This window comes from Xenopus laevis, chromosome 6L (assembly GCF_017654675.1).
Source record: "Xenopus laevis strain J_2021 chromosome 6L, Xenopus_laevis_v10.1, whole genome shotgun sequence".
Taxonomy (NCBI): Eukaryota; Metazoa; Chordata; class Amphibia; order Anura; family Pipidae; genus Xenopus; species Xenopus laevis.
In genome coordinates, this window is record NC_054381.1 from 127,943,963 (window position 1) to 127,964,143 (window position 20,181).

The 20,181-nt window shown below is 37.2% G+C and overlaps 1 protein-coding gene across 3 annotated transcripts in view; it reads left to right on the forward strand.

Annotated features, from left to right (window-relative positions):
- LOC108719287 (phosphatidylinositol 3,4,5-trisphosphate-dependent Rac exchanger 2 protein) overlaps positions 1-20,181 on the forward strand; it is a 176,723-nt gene that overhangs the window by 76,463 nt on the left and 80,079 nt on the right. For all 3 annotated transcript variants that reach the window (XM_041566483.1, XM_041566485.1, XM_041566484.1), the window contains 7 exons: positions 1,397-1,500; positions 6,572-6,621; positions 10,514-10,589; positions 12,279-12,351; positions 15,288-15,430; positions 16,005-16,097; positions 18,803-18,951. In XM_041566483.1, coding sequence (XP_041422417.1) covers positions 1,397-1,500; positions 6,572-6,621; positions 10,514-10,589; positions 12,279-12,351; positions 15,288-15,430; positions 16,005-16,097; positions 18,803-18,951 — 688 coding nt within the window. The remainder of the gene's footprint in view (positions 1-1,396; positions 1,501-6,571; positions 6,622-10,513; positions 10,590-12,278; positions 12,352-15,287; positions 15,431-16,004; positions 16,098-18,802; positions 18,952-20,181) is intronic.

The following is a 20,181-nucleotide window of genomic DNA, read 5'->3' on the forward strand; positions in this document are numbered from 1 at the left end:
GTAATTCAGGTGCAGATTCTCTAAAGTGTTTTTGCAACATTGATTTGATATATTTCTCAGGAGCATCTCTGGAGTATTAGCAACTATTGTATCAATTCTAACAGCTGCCTGTAATGAAACCCAGAGATTCTGCTCAGCAGGGACAAAGATAAGAAATGTATCACCCTCCTAAATGTATCCATTTAGATCAGTTAACAGGGTCGGCGACCTCCCCTCCCGGGGCTGCTTCAGAAAGTGAAAAATTACACTTTACACTTCAATATTAGAAAAACTGTGACACATAGAAAATAGAAAGTAATTGGGTTTATTTAATGTCTACATGATTTCCAAGAAGAAAATGAAGATCCAAATTATGGAAAGATCCGTTATCCGGAAAACCTCAAGTTCCGAGCATTCTGGATAACAGGTCCCATACCTGTATATGAAAAAATTTATAAGAAGTGAAAGATATCAGTTGCTATCAACTAGATCTTTTCTCTCATTGTCTAATTGGTAGAAGTAATCTGAAAGCTAACTGCCAATAAATTGCTGTGGGTAAGTAAACTTATACAATTTAGCACCTATTTTTGTAAATGTGCTTGGAGAGTATTGCTTCTCTTATACAACAGGTTTTCAGACTTTTCGGTGTTCAAATCCAGTGGTACTTGGGTCATTATTTGACCCTTCTTAGCTTATAGATTTTGGAAAATGGACTTAACAGTAACCAGGGATATCCACACAAGATATAACAATTGCTCCAAATTTTGTCTTAATTGAACTTCATGCTTGGCCTCCCCTTACACTGTAATTGGGTAACTCAATTTACATACATTGGAAATATGGATTATTATTACATGTTATAAATATGTCTGACGAAGGGGCCCGCCCCAAAACGTTACATTGATTGAAGTAATAAACATGCAGGGGTTCCCCCGCTTCACTCTCCATTGTGTGCTTGGTAATTTTGTTGCATAAAGATGAAACTGCATTTAGGGGCAGATTTATCAAGGGTTGAATTGAAAATTCAAATTTTGAGTTTATTTTAGTGTAATTCGACTAGGGATTTTTTTTTTAAAAAATAGAATTTCAAAATTTATCACAAATTCGACTTCACCATCTAAAACCTGGCGAATTGGTGTTTTAGCCTATGGTGGACCTCCTACAATCAATTTAGAGTTGTTTGGTGGACTTTTGAAAATATTTTGTTTTTTAATTTTCAAAAAAACAAAAAATTTCTTTTGCTTGAAAAAACTCAAATTTTTTTAATAAATTTCGATTGGTTGTCTTTTTTTTCAAGTTTATGGGAGTTTTTATAAACTTCCATAAACACTGAATTTGACCCTTGATAAATATGCCCCACCATTTTACATAAATGATTCCTAGGAGGAAAATAATCACCAATGTTACTTTATTTCAGTCACTGATAAGCACCAGTTTAAGTCAGAACAGATGCTGTACAGATTTCGCTATGACGATGGGACATACTATCCAAGGAATGAACTGCATGACGTAATTTCCAAGGTAATGTCTTGATTCCAGCAGGTATATCATTACATTGCAACCAGCTTTTATACAGGTATAGGATCTCCTATCAAGAAACTCAATATCTAGAAAGCCCCAAGTTGCTTAGAATCATCCATTTTAAGCAAATATATATTTTTTTTATTTGGTTTATTTTTTCTCTGTAATAATTAAACAGTACCTTGTACTGCATGAATCCTTATTGGTGGCAAAACAATTCTGTTAAGTGTATTTAATGTTTAAATATTTGTAGTAGCCTGGAGATATAGTGATACAGATTATGAAAAGATTCTTTATCTGGAAAACCCCAGATCCCAAGTTTCTCAGATAATACATCCTATACCTGTGTTGCATACCTAAATTGTATGCACAAGTACTGTAGATACATACATACATATATCAGTATGTGAGAAATACAAAAGCATTTTTTACAGAGTTGGTAATCTACCAATAGAAAATGTATATTTAAATAAATGACTCTCATCAAAGAGGCCTATACATCAGTACTGCACTTTTGCTTCTTTCCCTTGATCCCCCATTGTGTTTTGTTCTGTGTTTCACTCGATGATCACCTGCTGGGAAATAATGTATGTTCGAAATGTAACAGGATTTAATCTATTTATCATGAAAAATGTTTTATTTATATAAAACAGTTTAAATATGGGCTGTTTTATGTGATATATTTGTTATAAAGACTTGCAATGTTCAGAGGTATAGTAGAGCAATACTGTCACCGTAGTACAGGTATGGGATCCCTTATCCAGAAACCCGTTATCCAGAAAGCTCTGAATTACAGGAAGGCCCTCTTTCATATACTCCATTTTAATCAAATAATTAAAAATTTTAAAAAGTATTTCCTTTTACTTTGTATTAATAAAACAGTACCGTGTACTTGATCCCAACTAAGATATAATTAATCCTAATTACAGGCAAATAAATCCTATTGGTTTTATTTAATACATACTAACATAGTAAGCAATTAATGTTTAATTTTAATTAATGTTTTAATTTTTTTTTTTGGTAGACTTAAGGTAGGGTAATCTAAATTATGAAAACATCCCTTATCCAGAAAACCCCAGGTCAAGAGCATTCTGTATAGCAGGTTCCATACCTGTATTGACTTTAGGAATGTACCGAATCCAGGATTCGGTGCGGGATTTGGCCAGGATTTAGATTCAGCCGAATCCTCCTGCCTGACAACCGAATCAGAATCCTAATTTGCCTGACTTTTTGTTACAAAACAAGGAATTTAAACATATTTTCCCCTTCCCACCCCTAATTTGCATTCGGTCTGGTATTCACCGAATCTTTCGCAAAGGATTCAGGGTTCGGTTGAATCCAAAATACTGGATTCGGTGCATCCCTAATTGACTTAGAAGCACTATCCCCAGGACTCTGGGAATTACACATTTCTCAAAATCTGTATTTTAAGAATTACAGCAGAAAATAATTACAGTACTCTTCAGAGAGCACTGGAATTTAGACTGCGTCTTTAAGGAATAAAGAGCTGCAACCCAAATTTCAGTGCTCCATGGTCAGGTATGTATATTCCAACTGCTGTAGCTCTAAAAAAAATACATAGATTACAACAGAACATCCAAGGCCATTCTGATTATTTAAAAAGTCTATAGTGCAGTGTCACTATCGATTTAAGCAACTCATTTTGCAGTTCAGGTGATTGACTCACCTCAGCTTGTCAAACAGAGGTGTTAATTGGGTGTTACTCTTGCTGGGTAATGCGTATTGAGTTGCAGAAGTAGCAAATTAAAAGATTCTCAGTATCATTGTGCAGTAATTACTGCCAAAGCCTATACAAGTCAATAGAGCTGACTGTATAAAATTGATTTTGTGTGTTGTCTCTTTACAGTGGCATTGCATGTTGTTTTTAGGTAGTGAGCTTTTTATTTTATTTTAAATCATGCAAAGAAGAAAAATCTTGCATAAGGTAAAAAAGCAGTCAGTGTTAAAGAACTTGTTCACATTTTCTGGCATCATTAATCCTGCACCTAATGCTCAACCTGTAAAAAATTGCCAGACTGCGCATGCACACAGCCCAGTCCAGAGCAAGAAATACCTGAGAGAGGTTCTGACACACTGGCCAGCCAGTCCATCCTTTCCATTCCTCCCCTAACGTGATTATGTTAAAATTATTGATGGTGCTGCTTATGAATTTTTTTGATAGGTGGGCTGAAAGCAGTGGCATCTTGTTTTATTTTAGTACTAGGCTGTCTGCTACTCTTAAAGCAGCCTTTAGTTTCACCTGGGGTTGGTATGGCCTCTTCCTGCATTAAAAGTGAGTGCCTCCTGCATCCCTTTTTCTGGATTCCCCTGATAGATAAATAGATCATTATGCCCTATTAAATGCCCATGCCCTATTAAAATGAACTGTGGGATGGTGTGCTGCTGTATTCTTTTACCAGGGTTTTCCACCAAGGGCACCTTCGCCATGCTAGGGAGGAATAAGGTTAGGGGAAACCAGTGTGTAAGGCATACCTCCCAACTGTCCCTTTTTCGGATGGACAGTCCCTCTTTTGACAGCTCAACCTGCAGTCCCTCATTTGTGCTGGAAAGTCCCTATTTTCTCTGCACTGAACAGCCAGAAAAAGAAACAGTTTCTCACTTAATTGGCTTTTAGCAGAGAGCAAAGAACAGCTAACAGGTGCAAATAAGATACTTTGTAACCATTTTGAGACACAAAAAAACATTTAGATAAGGAGAAATATTTTCAAACTTTCATAACCTGCCAAATTTTGTAAAATGAAAATGGTAATTAGGGCGTGTGGCCACAGAAAGGGCATGGTCAACAATTTCGGCTGCGCTATGTGCGAAAACATTTTTTGTCCCTCTTTTTACTTCCAAAATGTTGGGAGGTATGGTGTAAGGTGTAGAGTAGAAGCTTACCGCTGTGTATGGTAGGCCCGGGTGCACACTCCCCAGACCTTCAGCAGGGGGAGTAAACACCACGAAACATCAAAAACAGGCTAGCACAAACCGAACCACACCGAGTAAAGAAGCTGCAGCCGGATTATAGAAATAGTAAAATATCACATTTTATTTTCCATAATTAAAAGCAAAGGCCTGCTGCGTTTCGTGTCTCCAGGTACACTTAGTCATAGGTTGAACACTGGGTACAACATACATGGTATTTAAAGGAAAAAAAGTCAATGGGAAATGTGTGGGCGGGACTACCAATTTGCCAATCATAGAAAAGCCATTGAAGGGGTGGTTCACCATTAAGGTAACTTTTATTATGTTATAGAAAGGCCAATTCTAAGCAAGTTTTCAATTGGTTTTCATTATTTATTGTTTATAGTTTTATAAACTATAAATTTGAAAGTCTTTGCAGCTTTCAAATGGGCGTCGCTGACCCCTTCTTAAAAGCAAATGCTCTGTAGGGCTACAGATGTATTGTTATTGCTAATTTTTAGTAATTGTCTTTCTGTTCAGGCCCTCCCCTGTTCATATACCAGTCTCTTATTCAAATCAATGAATAGTTGCTAGGGTAATTTAGGCCCTAGCTACCGGGTTGCTTAAAATGCTAATTGAAGAGCTGCTGAATAAAAACCTAAATAACTCAAAAACTAAATAATAAAAAATGAAAACAAATTGCAAATTAGCTCAGAATATCACTCTCTCCATCATACTAAAATTTATCTCAAAGGGGAACAACCCCTTTAAAGTCCGATGGAGCAAATTTGAACACACCCCCAAGGCTAAGAGACAATGATATCTTAATTAGGAAATACCAAATTAATATAACAATAACAATGGAAAGTATTATATAAAATATTTCATATGGAAGCCCGTAATTGCAAATATAATGAGTCATTAATAACTGGTAACATAGCCAATAGCTCCAATGACAATTCTGACAGTTGAGGAAGTCGGTGTGAATGGCTTTTTGCCAAAATGTTTTTTTAACAGGCACATGTGTCCAAAAAGTCAAATGTGTAACATGTGTGTTGACAAAGGTCTGTCTGATCTGTGTCTCATATCACATGTGTCCCATTAGTGTGAGTGTAACAGGAAGCATGCAGGGAAAATTCATTATACGTATGGATCAAAGCGCACCTTCTACAGTCCCAGCTGTGATGTAGATGAGATAATGTAGTTATGCTAATGTCATCAAAGCAATTACAGTACGGCTTGAAAGTGGTTCTGTTTTTCATTCAAATGAATAGTAAACTGAAATAAAAATCGCAGTACATGAAAGAAACACAGTGCACACACAAAAGTGAAGTCATTGTAGTATAAGGTGATTGTTTAGAATTTGAAACCATCGACTTTCACATAGTCGGTATGCAATGACACTTTCTGATTATGAAGCCTTAAAGTTTGAAATCTCACCAGAATAAATTGTTTCATTCTTGAGCTGAACGGGTGATTGTTTATGGTCTCCCACTGAGCATGACATAGTGATACTTTCCTGCCAAGTATTGTTGGGTTGTATTATGTGCTACCTTAACTGACTCATAAGCTATGAGACCACATGGAAATATTGCTCATTTTCCTGCTGCCAACCTTAGCTCTTCTGCTGAGATGTTGTGATCTGTTAGAGTGGGGGTCTCCAACCCTTTTTTACCTGTGAGCATTGAGCAACATTCAGATGTAAAAGTTGGGAGCAATGCACACATGAAATAAGTTCCAGAAGGGTGCCAATTATGTTCTGAATGGTAGCCCCTCTGTGGACTAGCAGGTTACAGGATGCTCTATTTGGCAATACACCTGGTTTTTATGAAAACAAAATTTGCATTCAAACCAGGAATTCAAACATAAGCACCTGCTTTAAAGCAACTGGGAGGAATATCCAAGGCTTTGTTGAGCAACGTTGCACGCAAGCAACTTGTTGGGGATCACTGTCTAAGAGATTTATTTTTCTACTTGGCCTGTTTCTCACCTCCACCGTTGCTTTTCTACCAGGTAAATGTAAAGTAGACACTCTTATCAGCTCACTATAGTCGTCGTGTGATTTATTATTACAAGTCTAAAGACTAAGCCATATCAATCCATTATGAATTTTTTTATGCATTGTTACCGCATCATTGTTTATCATTATCTGTTTCTCCAACAGGGCGTAAGGCTGTATTGTCGTCTTCATAGTCTGTTTACACCAGTAATTCGGTAGGTGTTGTATGACCTTTCATGCTTCAATTCATATGAATGCCGTTGATGAGAAGTTTTCAGATAGATTTGTTGTGGATATTCAGTTACCAGAGATCACTTGAGGTGAAAGACAAAGTGTATTTGACACAAGTGCTGTGGATTCACAAAGAGTCAGAACCCTGATTAAAGGAATCAAACAGTTTTTTTAGACTTGCAGAAAAATATCATTCACAGCACAGAAAAACTGCTCTTACTGCCAAACATGAGGCTCTGCCGTCAAGGAAAGGGTAGCAGTAACCAAGGCTAGCTTTAGAACAGAATCCATCCAAGTTAGGGGGACTCACTAGGGAATCTGAATATACAGAATTTTATTCTCTATCAGATCCTATATGTCAAATGCCAATTAATTTACTTGTTGCTTTAGACCCTGCTCTTAGGCAATGTATTAACCAAATTGGCTTGGTCACAGGTAATGATATGGTACATAGAAAATAATGAGGTGCACAAGAAACCAATGAAGAACTTACTTTATGAGTTATATAAGAGCAGGTTCAACAGTTCTGTGCATTTCTATAATTAATTTGAATTGTTCCAGAGAACATAATGCCTTGTCTGCACATTTCTACTGTAGTTCACCTACTGGTTATTATGCATTGACCCAATTACACAGTTAATGTCTTGACTTCATCACTATTAAAATTGTGATAATGACAATATCCTGAACAGATCTGGCTCAGTGCATTTCTTAAGTGAATGTTTGCTGAATATCACAAAGCATAATACATTATTCATTTTGGATCTACAAATACATTTTGAGAAATTGAAAATCGTTTAAACAGCTAAAATATTACAGATTTTGTTTAGGTAATAAGTGAATTTTAATGGGAAAGCATTATTTTATTTTGTGCGTTAGGCACAATATAATCTGCTCGGAAAGTGTGAAAGTGCTGTGCTTGGTAAAACTGCAGAATTATGAGCAAAGGCCAGCACAGAATATGAAAAGAATAAGCAAGGGGTGAAGATGAACTGCCTTAGATTGCTTTGCCTAGGGACAAACTGCCTGAGCAGAGGATATGAGGCCAGCAATTTGGAATCCCAGTGGAATAAATAGAGTAAAGTTGTGTAATTTGCCTAAACCACTAAACGTGCTTGGAATCTCAGTGTTTGAGGGGGCTAGGTTAGGACAATTAAAGGGATAATAGATCTGCAGAAACAGGGAAGGAATTTAATGGCTCCAGTAGGTAAAGAAATAAAGGAGCATGTACTGTTTGGCTTAAAGGAACATTTCATTATACAATCAAGTTAGTGTCGGGCCTGAAGTCAAGGTTCTCGGCTTTCTAAAAGCAAAGAAATGGTCTGTAAAGTGTGACATTATCTGCTCTCCTCTGGGTGTCTCTTAAATTCAAAGAATAATGTTACCAGTGGAGCTTTGTGCTTCCAGCAGGTGAGGCAAACAGGCAGAACGCCATTAAGGGTAGGCAGACATGACTTCCGGTTGTCGAAGAAAAGAGCCGGTCTGAAACGGCAATGAACAATCTCACGGGGTGCAGGCAAGCAGATGGCAACCGGGAAACAAATTCATTCAAGGTGGAACCCAAAGTAGGTTAAAACTTCGTCTTTATTAATCCAAATAAAACAATTTGTACACGAGGGCAGGGAGAGTAGCTTGACGCGTTTCGTGACCAATACGTCACTTCATCAGAGCTTCTGATGAAGTGACGTATTGGTCACGAAACGCGTCAAGCTACTCTCCCTGCCCTCGTGTACAAATTGTTTTATTTGGATTAATAAAGACAAAGTTTTAACCTACTTTGGGTTCCACCTTGAATGAATTTGTTTCCCGGTTGCCATCTGCTTGCCTGCACCCCGTGAGATGCTTCCAGCAGGTGCTGTGAATCTCCTCATTGTACTGCACGCCGAATGCTTTCTCATTTATTCTAGATGTATTCAACCACTGGGTAAGCAGCTGGGAAACATAGCATTATGCATTAGCAGATTCCTCTTCTTTGTTTTCGTTGGAGTATTTATGCATGTAATGCAGGGTGAATAAATGAGATCCTTCATGCATATGGGTAATAATTACACAGAGCATTACATAAAAAACTGTGCTTGTTTTATATTCTTGCACTGGGCTGCCATCAGAAATTCACCATTTCTACTGGGGTCGTGTATACAGTAAGTTTACCATGTGACGTCCCTATACTAAATAGTGCTAAATATTGTTTGCACCAGGAGAGCACAAAGAGTAACAGATAAACTGCCGGCACTCTGCTGCCCTGTTTGTGTCTTTAATTTTATCGGCCTATAAAATCTCTAGCATGTAAATTAAATGTTAGGTGCAGAATTGGATAAGTATCTACTGGATGCCCCCATTAAAAGAGTGGTCAATGGGACAGAAAGTATATGGGTACAGAATTAATAACTGCACCAAAGTAAATCATATCACTGAAATGTCTAAAAGTACCAGAAAAGGTGCATTTTAGCCCAAAATTAATATATGTTATTCACTATATTGTCCAAGTGTTGTGATAGAGAAATCCATTGACTCAAAGGCTTTTTTTTTTTTTTTGGTGAGAACGAGCTGTAAATGTGATACAGAATACTTTTTGAAGCCAACCCTTTATCTATTCACATTTTTATATGATATAAATCCCTTAAAGTAGACCTAAAGAAGTAGGCTAGAAATGTTGTACATTATGTTTTGCGCTTCTGTACCTGCCTAAGGCAACCCGCAGCCCTTTACCAGTAAAGATCTGTGTCTCCAAAGGTGCCCCAGTAGCTCCCCATCTTCTTTTCTGCTGATTCACTGCACATGCTCTGTGCTACTATCACTTACTGAGCTTAGGGACCCACATGTCACAATATACAGTACACATAGAATATAAATGTCACAATATAAGGCTGATTAGAATTAATACAGATAATTACTACATGGCAGCACAGAAGCCACTGCAATTAGCATCAGAATTTAATAATTAGTCTTGTAGCATCAGCTTATATTACAGGCAAACCTAACTACAGGTAAACCTCATTTTCTGCTTGTTAATTTGCAACAACCCCTAAGCTTAGCTTCTCAACAGCTGCTCAGAGCCCACTGAGCATGTGAGTGTCACAGACACTTTCCAAGATGGTGACCCCCTGTGACAAGTGTGAAGTCCTGGTTCATTGCTGCTATTGACAAGCTGAAACTTTAGGCCAGTGCAATAAGTTCAGTTTATAAAATATGACATTTTTAGCCATAAACATTTTTAGAATCTTTAGTTACTGTAGTTCTCGTTTAAGGAGTATCCATTATAAGGATACTCATAAGTATTCCTTTAATCTAATGCTAATGAATTATATTTGGGCAATGAAGGGGGTTCAATAACTCATGCCCATTTTTTCTCAAATAGTAGAATTACATCACCTAACTGTTACTGAACCTGTCTGGTTCCTGTGCCTGTTAATATTGTGTAGCTTAGAAATACTATATTTTGTGAATTGTCTGACCCACCCTGCCACATTGTTGGGAAGATGTCCACGATATACTAAATTTTTCAATTATCTCTTCTACATTTGTGAAATGTAACATTTTTTTCCCCCAATTACTGACCCCTTCATCCCATTACCATAGATCTGTGATTTATAATGAACAGCCAAGTTTAATATACATTATTTATACATACATTGCAGATTTTGTATTCTGCACGTAGATGGAATCTTTATGGTTGTAGTGTAGTGCTATAAAACTATGCTATGAAACTTTCTCTTAATTATCTTTAACTGTGCAAACATGTTTTAAAAATTAAATATGGAGTGCAGACCTTATGGCCTCGCTTAGACCTTTGTATTGGATTCAGCGTATCAGATGACATTTAAACCCATACACGTTTTTCCAGACATTGTAAGATTTTCTTTTCTTTTTACTTAGAGATAAAGACTACCATCTAAGAACGTACAAATCTGTTGTTATGGCAAACAAGCTTATAGACTGGCTTATTGCCCAGGTAAGATTCAGTGCCTTTCAGCATGTTGTACTGTTGTGCCTTACACTGGAATACTAATTTTATTTCCGTTTGCATATGTCATGTATACACTTTTATACTGAACAAGGCTAATAATAATTACAATGGTGCAATGAAAACATTTTCAACTCTGTATCATATTTCCTTTGTTTTATTAAAAAAATTCCCAATGAAATGCACAGCAGGGCAATGTAATTCTGTCACATACAGGGAATGGTCATTCTATATTTTGCATCTTGTGTTCTCTGTACTAATAAAAACACAACCATTTTATAATGAAACTGTTAAAATTGCAACATTACCTTTTAGGATTTCAAATCTTGTTAAAGAGAGAAAAGCTGTGTTGTTAAAATTAAAATCGAAATATTCACATTACTGTTTAAAGGAGAAGGAAAGGTACCAATGCAGTTTATTGCCAAAAGATTAGCCACAATAGTGCAAGCTTTAACACTACTTATTCTGTAGAATGCTTTACCATACCTGTGTAACAGCTCTAGAAGCTGGATAGGATAGCAGCTGCCATATTCACTTGGTGTGACATCTAGGGTTGCCACCTTTTCTGGAAAAAAATACAGGCCTTCCTATATATTTATCTTTTTCCCCTATTAATAACATAGGCATCTCTCATCATTTTTACCGGCCAGGCCAGTAAAATACCGGCCAGGTGGCAACCCTAGTGACATCACATACGGCCTGAGTTTCCCTGCTCAGTCATAGCTCTGGGCTCTGATTACAGCAGGGAGGGGAGAAGGGAGGGGGGGGGGGAAGAGCAAACTGAGCATGCTCAAGCCCTAGCCCTTGATGTTTATGCTGAAAAACAGGAAGTCTGATACAGAAGCCCATACACAATAGAAGGAAAGAAATGCTGTGTTTCTTTTGACAGAGGACTCAAAGCAGCATTACTTTGAGGGTTTACTGATGTATTTATATAGACCTTTCTGATAAAGCTTACTTAATTTTTGCCTATCCTTCTCCTTTAAAGAATTGATTTGCCCCTGCATTGTTTCCAGCGTTCCCTGACTTTGGTCAAGTGCATCAACCAAGAGTAAACTGTTTTTTATATATTTAATTTTGAAATCGGACATGGTGCTAGACATATTGTCAGTTTCCCAGGAGCCCAAATTTGTGTGATATAACTCCCCCCCCCCAGCAGCTTTACAACAGAACAATGGGAAGGTGACCAGATAGCAGCTCCCTAACGCAAGATAACAGCTCCCTGGTAGATCTAAGAACAGCACTTATTGGTTCAGGAATAAAATTTTAAATGGTAGAGTGAATTATTTGCAGATTTAACAGTGTCATTTTGAAATAAAAACTACACCCCAAAAATCAAGGCAGAACCCCTTTAAGGATCTTTCTGTATAACTGTATAAGTTTTATTAGCTCGGGAGATTAAAAGGAAAACTCTGTATACGTTTTATTAGCTCGGGAGATTAAAAGGAAAACTCTTTCTCTATGACTTTTAGTTATGAGGAGCAGACAGGCTTATAGATCAACAGACCTGATTAGCAAATGCAGTCTGGTATTAAGTTTCTCTAAAGGAAAGGAGCAGTTGTAGGAAAACAATGTCCAGCCTCCTGATCCTTCTTGAGTGATTGATATGCTTAATGCTGACATTGTTCCAATGTTCTGTATTGTGATTGGATATGTTTTCTTTGTGGTGTATGACAGGGAGACTGCCGAACAAGAGAGGAAGCCATAATCCTTGGGGTGGCATTATGCGACAATGGATTTATGCATCACGGTAAGGCTGTGATTATTATCAACATGTGTCTTTAGAGAACACAGTGCAGTCATATTTCTACTACAGGTATGGGATCCCATGTAAAACTGGCATAATTGGTCAACCTCTAGGCTTTTTAGGGGGGCCTGAAAAATATTTTGCTATGTGGCCCAGTAATATCTAGTTACACCACTGGCTTGAAGCATAGTTGTAAAAGCTGGATACAAACCAGTGTATTGTTGCATCTCTTACCATCCTTTGACTTGATGCTGAGATGGAATACTTAGGGGCAGATTTACTAAGGGTCGAATATCGAGGGTTAATTAACCCTCGATATTCGACTAGGAACTAAAATTGTTCGACTTCGAATATCGAAGTCGAACGATTTAGCGCTAATCCTACGATCGAACGATCGAAGGATTGTTCGTTCGATCGAACGATTAAATCCTTCGAATCGAACGATTCGAAGGATTTTAATCCAACGATCGAAGGAATATCCTTCGATCAAAAAAACACAGGCAAGCCTATGGGGACCTTCCCCATAGGCTAACATTGAGTTCGGTAGCTTTTAGCTGCCGAACTAGGGGGTCGAAGTTTTTTTTAAAGAGACAGTACTTCGACTATCGAATGGTCGAATAGTCGAACGATTTTTAGTTCGAATCGTTCGATTCGTAGTCGAAGGTCGAACTAGCCCATTCGATGGTCGAAGTAGCCCAAAAAACACTTCGAAATTCGAAGTTTTTTTAATTCGAATCCTTCACTCGAGCTTTGTAAATGTGCCCCTTATTGTGTTGTAAATTTTCAGAGTAAAGAAAAATACACAGCTTAATAAATTGTACACCTTGATTAATTACACCACTGCTTACACCATATTTTACTAAAGAATTTCTTCTCAGTCTTATTGACTTTAATGGGTTACACCAGATCTGAGCTGGTGTAACATAATGGTCTACATTTCAAAATACAAAATACAACAGCACATTTATTTTACAGTCCTCTTTACTCAGCTTACACTATTTCAGTGTAAAACATTTAGCTCAGTTTGATAAATATAAAAAAATAAAGGAAAACTATACCCCCAAACAATAAAAGTCTCTTTAAAAACATATCTCATAAAATAGCCTATATGCAAAATCCTGCTTCATCTAAATAAAACATTTTAATAAAAGTATACTTTTTAGTAGTATGTGTCAATGGGTAATCCTATATAGAAAATTGCCATTTTAAGTTCTAATGCCTGCCCCCTGGGATCATATGATTCACAGTTCACACAAACAAACCAAGGGCACACATAAATGTTTGGTCACATGAGCCAATTAATGGACAAGGTTCTGTCTTTTGCTTCCAGTTATAGCTACATTATTCCTGGTCAGGTGATCTCTGAGGGAGCAAACAGTCCATCACAACATGGTGGCTCAAGGTAGAATATGTAAAAGTCCAATATTTATTGCCATATATATTCCAGTTGGGTAAGATTCTTTAATAGGGCACTTAATATAATGTAATTTATATGTTGGTTAAGTATTCATTCTGGGGGTATGGTTTTCTTTCAAGTGTCAGTAAGTGGATGTGGGATACAACACCTGCAGTCTCCCCCTGCCAGTTGCTAAATTTGGCTGTAGCCATGCTTTTAGAGATATTCATATAGAGCTCCACTTAAAATTCTCATCTCAATGGGGAGATAATGTTAACTGCTAGTATAGAAAGGTACCATTGTTAAAGACAGACGGGCCTTATATATCAGGGTAAAAATGGATAAAGATGAAATCTGATGCCACTTGAAACTGCAAAAGACCTGTAAGTGAGATACATCTTCAGGGCAGAAAGATACACTAACTGTCAGCAATGGATACTGATTAAATCAGTCTTTCCTTCAAGCAGCCTTAGGCATATTCAATTAATAATTCAAAAGCCATGTTATTTTTATGGAAGATTACCTGGTAGGTAAAGGTGTATAGCGCCTGTGAAAGCTTCTTGACTTGTACTTTCTCTACCCCGGTGCTGTCTAATGATTGTAGGTATATATACAGTATACTATTTGTATTTACATATCATGCATTTTACAGTGTACTAATTGTTCCCTTTTTATGCAGAGAGTAATCACATAGTTTATGGTTTGACCCATCTACACTTAGGGGTTTATTTAACAAAGGCCGAGTTTGTGAGGTTTTTTTCTACATCGAATAAACTCACAACTCGTATGTTTGCATATTTATGAAAAAACGTGAATGTAAAAAATTAGATTGAATGCAATCGGGGGAAAAGGCTCAAATAACTAGAATTTATCAAGTTTATAGGCTAAGAAAACGTAATTATCTCAAATTTATTAAGTTGTCGATTGCAAACCAGCATAAAAAACCCAAAAATCATAAAGGCAACTTCAAATGGTTCAAGGGACCTCTGCCATTGACTTCTACATGACCTTGACAGGTTTTGGCTGAAGTATTTTTGGATTCACACTTTTAGCAGATTCGGTCATAATAAATCTTGAACATTTTTAGGTTTTTTTTTTCTTTGCAAAAAAAATAGTTTTTTTAGTGAAACAATCCTCAAAAAACTTTTCAAGAAAACATAACTTGACCTTAACAACCCCCTTAATAAATATTGTCAAAGTTCCATATTGTACAGCATCAGCCATTCTGTGAGCAGAGTGATTTTAGGGTAAAGCAGGCAGGGCAGCAGATTGCCTCCCAGTAATGCTCCTTCTATGGTGTGCGCTCGTGCGTGTGCACACAGTATTTTGGATGAAAACACAAAATCTTTTATTATTTCTGACCTGAGCACACAGTTTTAAAAACTACACACACAAGTTTAAAATGTGTGCACAAAAGATTTTTTTTTGCGTACATAGCTTAGCATAGTTTAGCTTGCCTTTGAAAAAGCCATACATGACAACCGAATTCTTTTATTACTTTGCTAAACTTTGCCCAACTCTGTACTCTGGTTTAATTACGCAGTCTTGGAAAAAAGCGAGTTTAAGGATGAACCTCTTCTATTTCGATTCTTTTCTGATGAAGAAATGGAAGGATCGAACATGAAGCACCGGCTTATGAAGCATGATCTTAAAATAGTTGAAAATGTTATTGCAAAGTCTTTATTGGTAAGTGTTCTTGGTCTGTGAGGATATTGGTCATTGTTTAAAAAAAAAAATATATATATATGTATAAAATTACAGAATTATGGCACAGAATGATAGATAGATGATAGATCTATGATAGATACATAGCTAATAGATGATAGATGCAGTTTGTTCATTCTGCTGCTTGATCTACCCAGACTCACAACAACTTAAAATTAGAATTTTCACTTTCAGAGTTACATTAGAGAAATCGTGTAATTTCTACAGTTTTCAAATCCAATTTGATAAGGACCCCAAAAGCATGCCATATCTATTGTGCATGAGATTGTATCCAGTTGGCGCCCACTTACTTTTACTTAGAGAGCTGTTGTTTAAAGGGTTGCTATATGGCCTTTTTTTATTAAAAAGAAAACCAGGGTGAGAAGTGCTACTGCAAGAACCACATTGGAATAAATAAACTCTCGGAAATGGAGCAGGCCATGTCTGTTTGGGGAATACTGTCTTGGGGAATCTTTTTATCATTAAATGACAATAGCGTCTTTAATTGTAAAGCAGGTTTTATCAGTTGAACTAATGTTTTTTTTTTTTTTTTTAGGTAAAACCCAGTGATGGGGGCTATGGCTTTGCTCTGGAAGACAGAAATAAGGTGCCCATTGTGAAGTTCCTGGAACGGGGTTCCAATGCTGAGGTATGGGTGTGGGTTAATTTTCTCTTGTATATATAACTTATTTTCAGCCCAATATTCTTCCTATCAAAACCCTAATGGCAGTATATTTATTTTAAAAAACATTGTGAAATCTCAAACCCAGAAATGCCCAAGATTGGAGGTTTCTTTTTGTGGCCTATTTGTGCCTCTGACTATTTGGTTCTTTCAAGATCTGTTTATTACAGCCAGGAAACACTTTTTTTTAACTAGATAAAATGTTTGTTTTATTCTACAGTACATGTGTATTTTAAAGACCATGAAATAAAACTGTTTATGATACTGACAGAGCCCACTAGTGCCCCTCATTCAGCCAAAACCAGGCTGCAGGCTCTATTGGTACCGCTGTTCTTCCCTCTGCAAAGTACATTCATGGGGCTCCACCCTAAGGGCTGGGACACACTGGGCGATTTGGGGAGATTTAGTCGCCTGGCGACTAATCGCTGCGACTTTCCACAAACAATCGTCCCCGAATGCCTTCCCTCGCTCTGCGCCTGGCTAAAATGAAAAATCGCCTGCGCTAATCATAAGCGGCGATTCCTTTTCCGAAGTCGCCTCAAGTTTCCTTGTGAGGCAACTTTGGACGACTTTGGAAAAGAATCGTTGTGTGTGATTAGCGTTGGCGACTTTTCATTTTATCCAGGCGCAGAGCGAGGGGAGGCATTCGGGGAGAAAAGTCACGGCGATTAGTCGACAGGCGACTAAATCTCCCCAAATCACCCAGTGTGTCCCAGCCCTAAAGCATAATCCAGACATGAAAATGCATTATATCTTAAAATGAATTTACAGGAAAAAATGGCATTTCCAAATTTTCATCTCAAGTTGATTTAGAAGGGCAGTATACCCCTTATTTAGCATAAGTTCAATGAATATATTTGCCTATTGCTTTAATTAAGGAAAAATCAAAAAACCTGAAACTGCTTTCATTTTCCAAATGTTTGTTTCTTAGCAGCAATAGTGGGAAAATGAGCCAATTACTAGAGCACAGAAAAAACCCTTGCATAATGAGTTCCTGTGTATCTGTAAGCCAAAACAGGCAGGACAAATAAGGAGGAGGGAGGGGGTTGGCTATACAGAGCTCATTAACTTTATTAACTAATTAAGCTGATTTCAGAGAGAGGACAAATAAAGTGATGTTCTGTTTGTTGGTGCCTTATTTTTTCTCATATGAAAAGAATAGGCATACTTTTTCAGCATAAGTCCTATTTATTAGTATATTTAAATTGCTATATTTATTCATGAATCAGGTACATTAAAATGGACATATAAATCAGATCAGTGATCCCCAACCAGCGTCTCATGAGCAAGATGTTGCTCACCAACCACTTGGATGTTGCTCTCAGTGGCTTCGAAGCAGGTGCTTATTTTTCAATTCCCGAATTGCAGGCAAGTTTTGGTTGCATAAAAACCAGGTGTACAGCACAAGAAGAGCCTCCTGTAGACTGCCAGTACAAATAGGGGCTACCAAATAGCCAATCACAGCCTTTATATGGCACCCACAGGAACTTGTTTCATGCTTGTGTTGCTCAACCAACTCTTTTTAGATTTGAATGTGGCTCACAGGTAATAAAGGTTGGGGACATCTGCATCAGATACTGTGGTAATCGATTGGTCTGGCCCGCAGGACACATTTTTGAACTAGAAAAAAAAGCAAGTAGATTGCACAGTTCTGCCTATGCAGCTTCTGGCTCATTTCAGATATTTCCCAGAACCTCTTTCCTTCCTTCCTGAATGTGCCTTGCCCTTTTTCTCAACAACCTTTTGAATTATAATTTGTAATTTGACTATCCAGAAACAAAACATAATTTTTACAGCTTTTAAGTACTCTAATTTCATGTATGATTTTAATGCAAATATTTACACACACACACACAAGAGAATATTTTTGGGCAGTAAAAATCTTGATCTTTGTATCCAAATGGTTAAATCCAGTTGGGTAAAACTAAAAAAATAAGCATTTTCCAGGCAGACAATTTTAATTCAGAGAAGGTGAAATGACGAACTTTAGGTAGTACTGTACTCCCAGTGCAAGATTTAATGTATGCTAAAAATATGTCACTCAGGGAGGAATCTCCTAAAATGAGCTCTCAGTGTTGACTTTATGGCTCTTACAATAAGTCAGTTAATGCAACGGGGAGCATGAGTGAAACAAGAGACAATCAACCAAAAGGGAGAAATGAAGCATATTCCTTCACTACCTGCTTAAACCAAGGCAAAGGATCGGCAACTCTTCATGATTCACACATTCAACAGAAAGTTAATCCTTAAAGGGAAAATGAATGTGCTAAAGTTGTCTGAAAACAAATTTATTTTTGTAAAATGATTTTTCTTGAGTAACCTTTCATTTATTGGAGTTACTTTACAGTCAGCAGGGTGCAATGAATATCTGGGTGCAGCACATATCTGGGTGCAATGAATATCTGGGTGCAGCGAATATATGGGTGCAGGGGTCTGATCAGAGATATGCTGTCCTGTCTCTCTAATGAATACCGCAGACATGCCATTACTTCAAACACAACATTTTTTAATCTTATTAGTTAATCAAAAGCATTTCTGAAACAATTAAGGTACATACTGTACACACAATTATTTGTGGAGTAATTCCCATTTTAGTATCTGGGAAAGTGACTAATTTGTATTGTAATGTTGTATGTAAAAAAAACATCCTTTTAATCTGCTTTCTTAACCAGTTGTCAGGGATGGAAGTTGGGAAGAAAATCTATGCCGTAAATGGTGACCTTGTGTTTCGGCGACCTTTCCCTGAAGTGGATTGCTTCCTGAAGACTTGCTTGAACAACAGAAAGCCACTGAGAATCCTCATGAGCACAAAGCCGAGAGAGTAAGTCAGCCCCAAGTCTTTCACTTATCAACTCTCCTGCCCTTGGATGATCTGGTATCTCTCATACTCTAAAAGTATTACAGCTCATGTTTTCAGGCACACATTTTTTATTAAAAATTAATATCATATTAATATCACTGAGGAATGTTCTATCGTCTCAGATGATGCAATTTTAGAATGATCTGAAATCTGAATATGTAATTTAATGTTCAAATTTAGTTTAATATGCAGCAGAATCCAATAATTACTACTGTGGCATGACCTGTTCCTTAAAGCTTATGGGCCATTATTACTATCCATAAGGGCAACAACTAGGTGCTGAAATGGTGGAATTGGCTGACACATAACTATGTTATCACTGTTCATGAACCCTTATTATTGACACTGTGTGAATACCAAAAGTACACTTCTGCCTAAAAAATAAAGGCAAAAAGTGGTTTTGATGGCAAGAGGCAGAAATTATGTCATCCCAACAATTTTACAGACCATTGCATCCGTTCCTCATCAAATCGCAAGCAAAATTGCAATATAGCTCCTGCAATTGTGTCAGACTAGTGGCCAGAATTACACTAGAATTGTGGGGAAAATGCTGCATTCTGGCTGCAAAGATGACAAATTATGTCCGAAATTGCACTTAGTGCACTGCACTTGCTTTTGTAAATGAGCCCTTGTAACTTTTGTGTTTGCCAGTGAATGGACGTCTTCTTTATAGCTCATTTTATTTACTTTATATATTATTAACTAACTCACGACATAATTCAAGTTGATATTTAGCGGCACTTACCCTTCTGACCCATTACAGCCACAGGGGATTTGTTTACACACTTCTTCTCCTCTCTTGTTTAATTGCCTTTTTCTCATTTCTGTTTTTCTATTTAGTATGCCACCATGTATTCAGTGTGAAATGTTTGCTGTCTGGTGCCTGCCTGAATAGCTATACCATAGGCCAACTCCCATGATCTCCCTATTTATCATGACAGATCCTTGTGACCTTAGGTACATCAGGTCTAGGCTTCTGGCATCTTTCTGTCACCAGAAATGACATTGTAAGGTTTATGGATCTTCCTGTGACTAGGTTTGACTAGAAAACAATCCCAGCCTTGTTATATTTCCTATACTTTCATCTTTCTTCTCTATTTATACCATTAGCATCAAGCATTATTTTTACTGGCCAGACCTGTGGAATGTGAGAACCCTACCTGCATCAGACATCATTTAATTGTGTTCTTA